The following is a 12,777-nucleotide window of genomic DNA, read 5'->3' as shown; positions in this document are numbered from 1 at the left end:
TTTACAATTGTTAGATCTTCTTGTTGGGTAGACCCTTTAAGAATACATAGTGTCCTTTTATATCTCTAACTACAGTCTTAGCTTAAAATCTTATTTGTCTGATATGAGAATTGCTACCCCAGCTTTCTTTTGAGGTCCATTAGCATGAAAGATGGTTCTCCATCACTTCACTTTCAGTCTGGATGTATCTTTAGGTTCAAAGTGAATCTCTTCTAGACAGCATATGGGTGGGTCCTGTGTTTTTATCCAATCTGTAACCCTCTGCCATTTTATGGGAGCATTTAGGCTGTTTACGTTGAGAGTGATTATTGAAAGATATGATTTTATTGTCACATGTTGCCTGTGAAGTTCTTGTTTCTATGTTGTAAATTTCTGTTCTATATCACTCTTGGGGTTTTTGTCCTTTTATAGAAGCCATCCTGCCTTAATATTTCTTTTAATTTTTTTTAAATTTATTTGACAGAAATCACATGTAGGCAGAGAGGCAGGCAGAGAGAGAGGGGGAAGGCAGGCTCCCTGCTGAGCAGAGAGCCCGATGCAGGGCTTGATCCCAGGACCCTGAGATCATGACCTGAGCCGAAGGCAGAGGTTTAACCCACTGAGCCACCCAGGTGCCCGCTGCCTTAATATTTCTTTTAGGGCTGACTTAGTGGTCACATATTCTTTCAGTTTCTATTGGTCCTGGAAGCTCTGTATCTCTCCATCCATTCTGAATGACAGCCTTGCCAGATAAAGTATTGTTGGCTGCATGTTCTTCTCATTTAGTACCCTGAATATATCTTGCCAGCCCTATCTAGGTTGCCAGGTCTCTATGGACAGGTCTGATGTTATTTTGATGTTCCTCCCTCTGTATGTAAGGAATATTTTCCCCCTAACTGCCCTTGAGATGGTTTCCTTAGTTCTAAGATTTGCAAGTTTTACTATTACATGGCAGGGCATTGTTCTGTTCTCCTTGATCTTGGGAGGGGTCCTCTCTGCCTCTAGGACAGGAATACTTGTTTCATTACCCAGGTTAGGGAAGTTCTCAGATACAGTTTGCTCAAATATGTCTTCTAGTCCTCTCTCTCTCCACCCCCTCAGGGATCCCAATAATTCCAATGTTGGAATGTTTCATGGTGTTATTTATTTCTCTTTAATATTATTTCTCTTTTACTATTATTTCTCTTTTACTATTGCTATATTACTATCTATTTCTCGTTTACATGGATTTTAATCTGTTTGTTCCAGGCCTCCTCCTGTTCCTTCTTTTCTATCAGTTTGTGTTTTAGATCACTAAATAGTTCTTCTGCCTTGTTTACCATAGCTGTTAGAGCATCTAGATTAGATTGGATATCATTGATAGCACTTTTAAGTTCTGCCAGATTAGCTCTCATTTCTGCCCTTAGAGAATCTATGTTGCCATTAATGGTTTTCTTGATCCTAGCTATTGTCTTTATAACCCTCTGATGTCTATTTCTGACAGCTCTCTTATATCCATATCCATTAGTTCTGTGGCAGAGGTCACAGTCTGTGAATCTTTCCTATGTAGGGGTTCCTTCTCTTAGTCATTCTATTGAGGGGTGGTTGAGAGAATGTACAGAGTCCAAATTATTGACCACAACCCAAGCAAGATGCACCTGTTTTGTTTTTTTTTTTTTTTTCTATTATGGACTTTGTACTTTTTTCCTAAGGACTTTTTTTATTGACAAAATGATAACGACAAACACATTTTACTATTTTTTGTGGTTCAAAATATATGACAATTTACTATTTTAAATGAACAGTTCAGTAGCTTTATGTACTTTCATATTGTTATGCAACCATCAATACCATCATTCTAAAACTTTATCATCTCTCTCTGCTGAAATTCTGTACCCATTAAACATCAACTCTTCTTATTTTGCTTTATCCAGCCACTGGAAAATAGCATCTACTAACAGTCTATGTATTTCATTACTACAGGTACCTTATGAGAGAACATTTTCCTCATATACAACATTTTCCTTTTGGGTCTGACTTATTTCACTTAGGGACCATTTTTCAAGATGGGTCCATCTATGTTGGAACATTATATCATAATTCAGTTCTTTTGTTTAAGGCTAAATAATATTCCATTGTATGCAGTGGAAATGAGTCTTATTTAGTGGTAAATGAGTGGATAAGATACACCTGTTTTATAGGGACCTTAGGGTTGGCTTCCTCTTGTTCTTCTAGCCTGTCTTCTGGGGGAGGGGTCTGCCATGCTGTTACTCAGGCAACCCTGTTTGGGCAGAGTTGCCCCACCCCCTTTGCGTGGGGGTGGGGTGGGGATGGGCTCCGCGAAAACCAGTATTTTGGGGCTTTTGTGTCTCTTCTGAGAGTCAGAGCAGAAGTGACCATAACCAAACCTCTGTCTCAGAACAGAGAGATCTCAATCTGCTTTCCACTGAGCTCTCCATGTCATACTATCTCCGTTTTTGTCTGTGCTGTTAAAACTGCAGATTCCTGGGTTGTGCATCCCACAGCAGTGCTCCCAGCCCTTGATTCCAGGTCCAGGTGCATCTCTGTCCTTTGTGCTTCTAAAATTCATAGCCACCCCCAATTTGCATGCACTCCCCTGCAGCTCGAGGTTTCAGTCTGGGGGTTGCCATAAAGTCCTTTCCCTGCCGCTACTAGTCTGTGAGTCTGTGCCTGGTCCCCAGCATGGGAGCCTTTTGCACTCCAGAGGTGCAGGATCCCAGAGGCTCCCCCACTTCCATTTATCTTTCAATATCTACCCACAAAAATCACAGTTCCCCACTTCATACCTCAAGACCAACTGCCAGAGATAGTCTGTTTGTGAGATCTAAATGTATCTTCTTACATCTCAGGCTGATTTCGTGGGTGTTCAGAATGATCAGGTAGATATCTACCTCAATTCAGGGGACCATTTGAAATAGGACCACTTACAGCTCCACTATCTTTTTCTCCCCCACTAAGTGACATATTAAGGAATAAAACTGAAATCCCTAGAGGAGATTCTAGTGAGGAATATAATTTATAGGTGGTATGTAAGCATCCCAACACAGTAAGGGAAAGGATTTGTTGTTCAATAAATGATGATGAAAAAACTTCATAAAAATTGAAATTAGCACCTTGTATGTACATCATATTTATAAAAATTCCAACTGTGAAAAGGATTTAAATGGGGGAAAATTCAGTAAAGAACCAGGAGAAAAATAAAGATATTTGTATATATAATCTTGGCATAGGGAAATCCTATTTAAGCAAAATTCCTAAAAGAGAAACTATAAACAGTTGATAAATTTGATCAATGAAAAAGAAAACTTCTTCATGCAAAAATAATGGAAACAAAATTAAAATACAAGTGATAAATTGGTAACATTTTTATGATGTGTATGTATATACATTATACATAGTAAATGATGATTTTAGTGACCTAATTGCAGAAACTTACAATGTTAACATTTTTGGAAATTGATTTAGTCTTATATATGACAGAGATTTTAAAATTTCATACATTTGGCCATAGAAATTTCACTTCTAGATTTGGAAAGTCATAAATTACCACTAGAACCTGAGGCAATGCTCTTTTCCTGGCAAAGGGGCAAAGTAGTGTAACAATAATATTTACAATATTGAGATTTACTCAGTATCTATTATGGTTTGCTTAATGTTTTATAGAGCTACTGCTTTTATCTCTTTTGACAAAGCAAAGTACATCAAACAGTATATTAGAGAGAAAGTCCTCAATGTACACATTTCTTTAGATCTTCTTTCTGACAAACATCTTTAATCATAGTCACTTTCTCCTAAGGTATAAGAGAAATGCCAACTTAGGTTACCTAGGAAATCTCTACTGGGCCTGTTTAATATAAATGGTGACCCATGGGACATTCTCCAAGGTTTTATGCAGAGTCAGTCTATTTTTTTCACGGTGTTTCAGGGAAATAACTTTGGCAGGTTCATAATGAGCCTCTGCTGAGATGCTTCTGAAGGTCACTAGAACCTGGGGATGGAGCATCCATATTTTCTCCTACACTCTGAAGACTTTGATGGACTTCTTACTTTGGCAAAGCTTTGTGTGTTCTGAAATTGATGGAGCATTTCTTTTTCTCCATTTTAATGGATGAAGTATGGAAGTAATTCGTCTGGGACACAGTTATTTTATAAACTGGGACCGGAAGATGTATTACTCTGGAAAATCCACACCTGCTGAAGCTCGGACGACTACTCTCAATGAGGAACTGGGCCAGATTGAATACGTTTTCTCTGACAAAACAGGAACCCTCACTCAAAACATCATGACTTTTAAAAAATGTTCTATTAATGGGAAAATCTATGGTAAGGGAAAGAGTTCTTCTTTCTTACTGATTTTTTAAAAAATATTTTATTCATTTGACAGACACAGATCACAAGTAGGCAGAGAGACAGGCAGAGAGAGAGGGGGGAAGCAGGCTCCCTGTTGAGCAGGCCCCTGGGATCATGACCTGAGCCGAAGGCAGAGGCTTTAACCCACTGAGCCACCCAGGAGCCCCTCTTACTGATACTGTTAACAGTTCTTAAAGACTATAAGTAACTCTATTTTGTAAGACAAACCTTTTATTGCTGGGTTTCTTATTGATATGGGCACTGCCAGCATCTAACATAGTGCTCAGCATATAATAAACACTAAATATTTGTTCAATGAATGTTGAATAATTGAGATGAATCTTTGTATTTGTTACCATTTGGGGATAGAGATAGGGATTAGATATGATACTATCTGAGACTGCTTTTGGTGCTCTGTGTAATTATGCTCCATGGTACTTAATATGCCAATATCCCAGGGAGGAAAAGTTTTTTGCAACTTAATTTGCTCAGTAAAAGCAGTGTTTCATACTTGCTTCCTAACAGCTCTGGAAGTGGTGTTAGGGCCTGTGTTTGTAAGAATTTACAGTTCATTCCTAAGAATTCACACTGCACAGGGCTGTTTTGAATGACCAGATAAGCTATATCATTAATATCCAATTCCTGTTTGCTTTTGTCAGGACACCTGCTCTGAATTAAGATTTTCAGGCATTCTTTTTCTATGTGACCCTTGTCGCTCTGATTTTGGCCAGTTATTAGATAGTTCTGTTGAAAGCATGGGAGATCAGCAGAAGGTTTCCATTGGGTGTCTCGAATTCCTTATCTCTCTTCACTGACTCTGAGTGCTCAGGTGTTCGGTACAGAAATAACCGAGAAAGATAGGAAACACTTCCCTTTGTCTCCTAATAAGAAGCTTTACACATTGCCAAATATTTTAAAGTAAGATTTGATCTTGAACAAAATTAAGAAATACAAGAAGTTGATTTTTATACTCTCCTGCCTCTTGACCTCCCTTTGCTACCCCCACTCCTTACCCCACCTCTCCTCTGCTCTAATTCCCCCCTTTCTGGGTGAGAACCAGACAATTCTTAATCTGGACTTCCATAAGCCCTCAGTTACATTGTGCTTTTCTCATATCACTATTACAGTAACTTGTAGGTAAAATAGAGACTTTCCCTAAAATTTTTTTGACATTATTTTTAGGAGCTTTCTAAAAATATTGGCTGAGTCCAAAGAGTAGTTTAAATGGGAAAATTTTAGCCAGAGGAGTGGAGATTTTTTTTTTTTTTTAAGATTTTATTTATTTACTTGACAAGGATCACAAGTAGGCAGAGAGGCAGGCAGAGAGAGAGGAAGGGAAGCAGGCTCCCCGCTGAGCAGAGAGCCCAATGTTGGGCTCGATCCCAGGATCCTGAGATCATGACCTGAGCCGAAGGCAGAGGCTTTAACCCACTGAGCCGCCCAGGCGCCCCATAGAGATATTTTTAATTTGGAGGACATTTTGGATTTTTTTTTTTTTTTTGTCATGGAACGTATTGATAATAACATAATAATGATAATATCATTTTAGGAAATGATGCTAAGTAACTTACCAGACATGTGTACCAGGATTTCTTTGTAGAGATGTTTGTCACAGGTCTATTTTTAGGAAAGGCCCTTGATTTTCACAAGTATATATATTCCAAGACCTTCATAAATTTCCAAATTTCCAAATCCCATGACGCTTGCAATTTCCCTAGTAAAATGCAGAACTGAAATATTTAACTAAGCTCTTTATCCCCTTAGTTTATATACTATTATAATTTATAATGTATTTTTTATGTCATTTAAGTATATTCTTACTAAAGTACTCACAGAATGTTCAAGAATCACTTTTTCTTGTTTTCCTATAGATTGGTCTTGTTTATATCATATATCCAGCCTTGGGAACATTGGGCATTCTACTCTGATTATCTAAATCTGTTTTCTAGCTCAGAACTTTTATTTTCTTCAACTTCTTTAACTTTTCTTCATTTTTATCACCACCTTTATAAGCACGCTCCCTTTTGAGGGGTCCTTTTACAGGAAGGCACAGCTTTGTTTCGTTTTTATCAGTTAAGAATTACTGCCTTATGGCACAATGACTGGAGCATAATCTTAGTGTGTTTGAGATTTAAATTCTAGGAACATGTCAAGTTTTATTCACTGGCTTGGGGGTTCCACCCATGTTGCAGTCACACAGTGGTCCAGATTTAGACCAGGGCTCCAGAAAAACAGTAAATACTGATTCTTCAGAGGCTTTTCTGGGTCATAGCATTGTGTTGTGAAAAGAGAGAGACTCAGGTTCAAAAACATACAAGGCTGACATTTCAGACTCAGTTTAGTAACTTCCCATGGATTTCTGTTCTTCAGTTCCCTCGCTTGTAGAACAGGAGTGAAAAATCTTCATCTTGCAAGTTTGTTATGAAGATGAATGATAATACACGTGCCTGGCACAGGATTGATCCAAGAAATTCTTACTCTCTTTGCAAGAAATATAGTCTTGGTAAATGGCATTAAATCTTCAAATGCTAAGCAAAAATTAGAAAAATCTTAAAAGCTTCCGAAGAGGAGAAAGCTAAAATAAATTATGCTATACAGCTATTATACAACCATTCAAATTTAGATTCACAAAGAATTTTAATGATCAGAGAAATTCTCACAAATTCTTAGGTTAAAAACAGCAGGAACCAGGCATTTTTGAACTCTGTGATAAATATACGTTTGCGCGCGCGCACACACACACACGAACTTGATGTTAAAGAAACTCTATAAATACTTGTTATTCCTAGGGGGTGGGATTATTTTAATTTTTATTTTCTATTGTAAACATCTTGTATTTTCCAATTTATCTATAATAAGGATATATTGGCTTTATACTAAGATAAATTATTTTTAAATATTTGGCACATACTTGTCTATGCTTTCTGACTGTAGGGAGCATCGACACTGTTTAACATTTACATGCTAATTTGACCTTGATATTACCTAGCTGTACCTGGCCCAAACAAAGATGGAGATGTATTCACCAGGCTCTAACATTGGTGAGAATTGGTCTGTCTAGGATGTCATTTTGAATACCCCAGGATAAAGTGGACAACAAAAATTTACCTCTGGCAAACATCATAGGTAATGTGATAGCAGAAGGATAAAATTTACAGAAGTACATGATTATGAGCTTTATATTTTCTTTTAATGCATACTGCATTTTAGTTCTATCTTGGGCAAACCTGGGTATTTCTTTGGATGAATCACTATGTCTAGGCCTATAGTTTGAAACTACTCCTAAAAAGTCTACCTTTGAACTCATAATGCCATCTAGTAATGGTGCTTTAATAAGTGTATTCCTTAAAATGAAATGTCTAAATCTAGTTTTAATTTCATTTGCTATTCTCAATTTGTTTTGGCAGGTGAAGTTCCTGAAGACATGGGTCAGAAAACAGATATACCTAAGGTGTGGAGGTGATAGATTTCATTCTTACTTTTAATTTCAAATTGTACATGTGTTTCTTTTATTTTTCTTTTTAATTTAAAATTTAAAAATTTTTTAAAATTAGCATATAATGTATTATTAGCCCCAAGGGTACAGGTCTATTAATTGCCAGTGGATTGTACACTTCATGTACATGTGTTTTTAAAATGAGGAGTTCCTGGAGGCCTGATTTCCACTGTGACCAGATGAAATATTTAGTATATAATTTTAAAAAATAGATTCAGATGATTCAAAATCCCTTCTATTGAGGTCCCTCAATCACAGAGTTCCCTCTGTTTTATTCTTTTAGAGATATTTCAAAGTATACAAGGAAGTATTTTTTTCTCCATATTTTACATAGGTGGTAGCATACTCTCTGTGCTGTTCTTAACTTTCTCAATGATATATTTGAGATCTTTCTAGAGTAGTGGAATCGGAATTCCACTAATTAGTGGAATTGCAAATGGAATTGCTAAATCAAAAGGTATGTACATTTGTAATTAATAAATATTGCTATTGTCTCCTTTAAAATTTTTATAAACTTACATTGCCACAAGCAATGTACAAGAGTATTTTCCCCTACTTTTACCAACACAGTGTTTTGTCAGAGTTTTTTTTTTTTTTTTTTTTTTAAAGATTTAACTTACTTGTTTGACACAGAGAGATCACAAGTAGGCAGAGAGGCAGGCAGAGAGAGAGGAAGCAGGCTCCCTGCTGAGCAGACAGCCCAGTGTGGGGCTCGATCCCAGAACTGGATCATGACCTGAGCTAAAGGCAGAGGCTGAACCCACTGAGCCATCCAGGCGCCCCTTGTCGGAGTTTTTGATATTTGACAAGACTATATGAAACGATATGTCAATATGGTTCTTGTTCTAAATTATTTTGTTATGAGTGAGGTTGGACATCTTTTTATATTGTTAATAGTTGATTCTATTTCATCTTTACCCATTTTTCTGTTGGTTTGTAATCCATTCATGGTTTCCTCAAATATATGTCACTGGTATTAAGCTGTTTTCTCTGTGTGCTGCTAGATGCTGTTTGCTAATGCTTTATTGAGATATATGCCGATGGGTTTGTCCTCAGTGGTTTTGGGGGAGGAGGTGATGTCTGTTTTGCTACCAATGTTATATTTACTTTGGAAAGAGAATAATTTTTCCTATTTTTCATTATTTTTGTATTCCATGGGACAGTTTATATAACATCAGAATGATTTGTGCCTTAAAGTTGAGTAAAGAAGTCTCTTATGATCCTTTTAATTTTCTCTTTGTGGCTATTTAAAAAATTAATTTCTTATTTTTGTTTGTCTTTTTCCTTTTTTATCTTAATTACATTAGAAAGTTGCCCCCTTCTTCCACAGAAAAGTGCAGCTTTGGGTTTTATTTATTATTCGTATATATTTTCCTGTCTCTGCTTTTCTCTTTATTAATGCCATCTATCTTCATTTCTGAAGATATTTTTTCTTTTTCTAACTTCATACTTGGATGCTTAATAACTTCATTTTTCCTTTTTTATATACAAATATTTGTTTTTTAATTTTTCTCTGAATACTTATTTAATTTTATCACATAGATTTGGCCTGTAGTTTATTAAACTAATTTTATTTTTGTCATATCAGTTTGAATATCCACATTGAAACACAGGTTTTTAAGGAAGAGTTTTAAAATTCCCAAGGGGATAGAGTTTTCTCTACATTATTGCACTTTTAATAAAAGAACAGATTTTTATTCTTTTTACTTTCTTGGGATTTATGGGGTTCTCTTTGTGACTTAATATAGTCAATTGTTGTCAGCGTTCCAGGCTTTTAAAAAAGAAAGTGTATATATATTCGGTTTTCAAGGTATAAATTTAGCTAGATGTCAGTTATTTCTACCTTGTAAATTATATTATTTAGGTCTTCTATTTCATTATTATCTTTTGTCTATATCACCTCTTAGTATAAAAGAGAACAATTAAAGTATTTTGAAAATCTTTCTATATATATAGCTCTTATATAGCTTGAAATCTTTGTTTTGCAAGTATTGATGCTACTTGAGGATAAATAGATACTCATCGTGGTACATTTTTATTGTGAATTACATAATTTTGCATTAAAACTTTTCTCCTTTGACTAAATTAATTCTTCTTGGCCTGAATTCAATCTTAGTTGATGTTAATGTCATGACTTCTGGTTTCTTTTCATTTGCATGTGCCCACCTGCTATTTTCTGTGTTTCTGAATGATTTTATGCATGTCTTGTGTGTATAGAATATAGCATGCTTATATATAGCATATATAAGATTAGAATTTTCTTTGCATTCCAATCTTTTAATAATTGAATTTGGGCCATCTACATAGGGCTATGTATTATCTTAGTTATAATATTTGAGGTTGCATTTTTGCATCCAACATTAAAATAATTCTTTATATGGATTCTTTATTCTGTATGTATGCATTTCTTACAATGTCTGGGAATATTAGGAAAGCATTTCATTGTTCTTCTACCATATACTTTGAAGAGATTATGTAATATTCTTAATACTTTTTTTAAGGCAATCTCTATTAATTTCCTGACATAAACAATGATGAAATTACATTTCTTCTTTCCCTCATATTTTCCTATTGTTATATTTTATATTTTTCTTTGTCCTAAATACATATGGATTTTTATTAGTTGATTTGAAACTTTAAATACCATCTTACCTTCAAAAATAAAATGAGGAAATCCATATTTTCCAATTTTTTAGCTGTCTTTTCATCTTGCATAGTCAAGGTATATAATATAGACATTTTGTTTTGGCATCTTAATCTCTCTATTTCTTTTAGATTTAGTCCTTCAGTTAAAGGGATTTAGGGCTCCCTCTTAACTAGTCCTTTACTAATGATTTTCCCAGTTATCTTTTATTTGGATGAAGTTCATCTTCTAGTTTCAAGAAAGGTTCATAATAAGGAACTGTGTGCTGAGTTTATACTCAAATGAGAGCTTGATTGGTTCTAATATCTTTGAGTCACAGTTTCTTCACTGGGAGTGTTAGGGAAGTCTAAGGTCAGGGTGTATTTTACTCCTTACTAGTGAGTTGATCATTTTTTCTCCAAATGCAGTTGTTTTCAAAATGTCTTACATGAACCAAACAATCTGTGATTAAATAAGTGTCTGTGATTCTGGGATACACAACTGAGTGTCCTGTATGCAGGTCTTCTCAAATACTTGGATATAATAGAAAATGTCCTATAGTTTCCAAAACAAAGTACATAATAAAAGTATTTTCCCATCAACTGTTTATTTTGCCAAGACACTATCATAAGATTAGTGCTTTTAGTAATAAACTTTTAGAAGTACATTCTGTGCTTTCCGGAAGTTACTGAATAACAGGGACCTTCACAATTGAATCCTCCTCCACTATTTGTTTTACCTTATTTCTTTTATCATGTTTTTCTTTTTCTCAACACATTTTAAAGCGTATAGTTAACCGTTATTAAAAATACTCATGATGTTGCACAGCAGATTTCTAGAACTTTCTCATCTTGCATGATGGAAACCCTATACTCATTCAACAGCAATTCCCCATTTCCCCATTCCTCCAGCCCCTGGAAAAAACCATTCCACTTTCTGTTTCTATGAGTTTTACTGTTTTGGTACCTCATGTAAGTGGAGTCATTCAGTAATTATTCTTTGGTGACTAACCTATTTCACTTAAACATGTGCCTTCAACACTCATGTTATGGCATAAAGACAGGATTCTCTTCTTTATGGCTGGATAATATTCCATTGTATCTGTATGCCACATAATCTTCATTCATTCATTTGTTGATGGATATTTACATTGTTTCTACCTCTTAGCTATTGTAAATAATGCTGCAATGAATATGTGAGTGCAAATACCTCTTCAAGATCCCAGTTTTAATCCTATCATTATTTTATGCAGTACCTCCAGAGAGATCTGAGAAAGTATACTACAATAAAACACATTAATATTTTTGCATTGGAAAATATTAATTCATATTAAGTGGACTCAAAAAAGTCTATAATTAGACACATACCATTTTAGGTCAGATATTGCTGCCAATATGAATTCAAGTCAGGTTAGGTTTTGCCACTAAGTAGGTTTTGAAAAACACATCACTTTTAGGGCTTCTTTGTATGTTGGAGTTGCAATAAGTATTTGAGGATCTGTACAGCCATTGCATTTTTTTTAACTTATGGTTTCGGGGTGGGGGGTCACTGCTTTGGTGTTTGGCTCTGAAATGAGAAGATAATATTTAACAGTAAGGAAGAAACAGAAAGCCATTGTAGTGCCAGATGTTTGGGGCTGAAAAATCATACAAGCACTAAAAATACATAGAGGAAGTGTTTTTGAATTTTAAAAGATTATTATTGGATTAAGATGTATAGTTTTTTTCCCCCTTATTTTTCTTCTACAGAAAAATGAGCCTATGGACTTCTCAGTCAATCTCCAAGCAGATAGAACATTTCAGTTCTTTGACCACCGTCTGATGGAATCTGTTAAACTGGGTGACTCCAAAGTGTATGAATTTCTTAGGTTACTTGCCCTTTGCCACACGGTAATGTCAGAGGAAAATAGTGCAGGTAAGTACAAAGTATGTCCCAGTGGTGAGCCTTTTTAAATCAGAAATCATACTTCATTTAAAATATTTGGAATTAGAAGGATGTTCAATTAAAAGTATACATTGCATAAGGGGTTTACCTATCACTAGCTTTCTTTGCTTTTATTCATATACTGAGTATTTTCCAAAAATTATGAATAGACTGAAAAGGAGAGAAAAAGAAGAGAAATAGGAGTAATAGAAAGATGAGGCCCAAATGTGCAAGTACAAGGGGATGAAATCTTTCTAACGATTGAGCACCATATTTAACTGTGAGCTTCCTGGTAGCCAGGACAAGCAGGAAGATAACAGCTCAGGTGTTTAGCTCTCATCATTAACACGAACAACTAATAGGTGCAGATGATGATCATGCATATATGTAGAATGAATGGGTTTTC

General features: G+C 35.3%; 1 protein-coding gene across 9 annotated transcripts in view; it reads left to right on the top strand.

Moving 5' to 3' along the window:
• ATP8B4 (ATPase phospholipid transporting 8B4 (putative)) overlaps window positions 1-12,777 on the top strand; it is a 257,966-nt gene that overhangs the window by 169,442 nt on the left and 75,747 nt on the right. For all 9 annotated transcript variants that reach the window (XR_009355570.1, XM_059181516.1, XM_059181517.1 and 6 more), the window contains 3 exons: window positions 4,094-4,302; window positions 7,737-7,780; window positions 12,197-12,362. Coding sequence is in view for 8 of the 9 variants with exons in the window: in XM_059181516.1 (XP_059037499.1) it covers window positions 4,094-4,302; window positions 7,737-7,780; window positions 12,197-12,362 (419 nt within the window). In the remaining variant the exon portion in view is untranslated. The remainder of the gene's footprint in view (window positions 1-4,093; window positions 4,303-7,736; window positions 7,781-12,196; window positions 12,363-12,777) is intronic.

Source organism: Mustela lutreola, chromosome 7 (genome assembly GCF_030435805.1).
Source record: "Mustela lutreola isolate mMusLut2 chromosome 7, mMusLut2.pri, whole genome shotgun sequence".
Lineage (NCBI taxonomy): Eukaryota > Metazoa > Chordata > Mammalia > Carnivora > Mustelidae > Mustela > Mustela lutreola.
The sequence above is the reverse complement of the archived record's forward strand: the minus strand, read 5'-3'. Positions and strand labels throughout refer to the sequence as shown.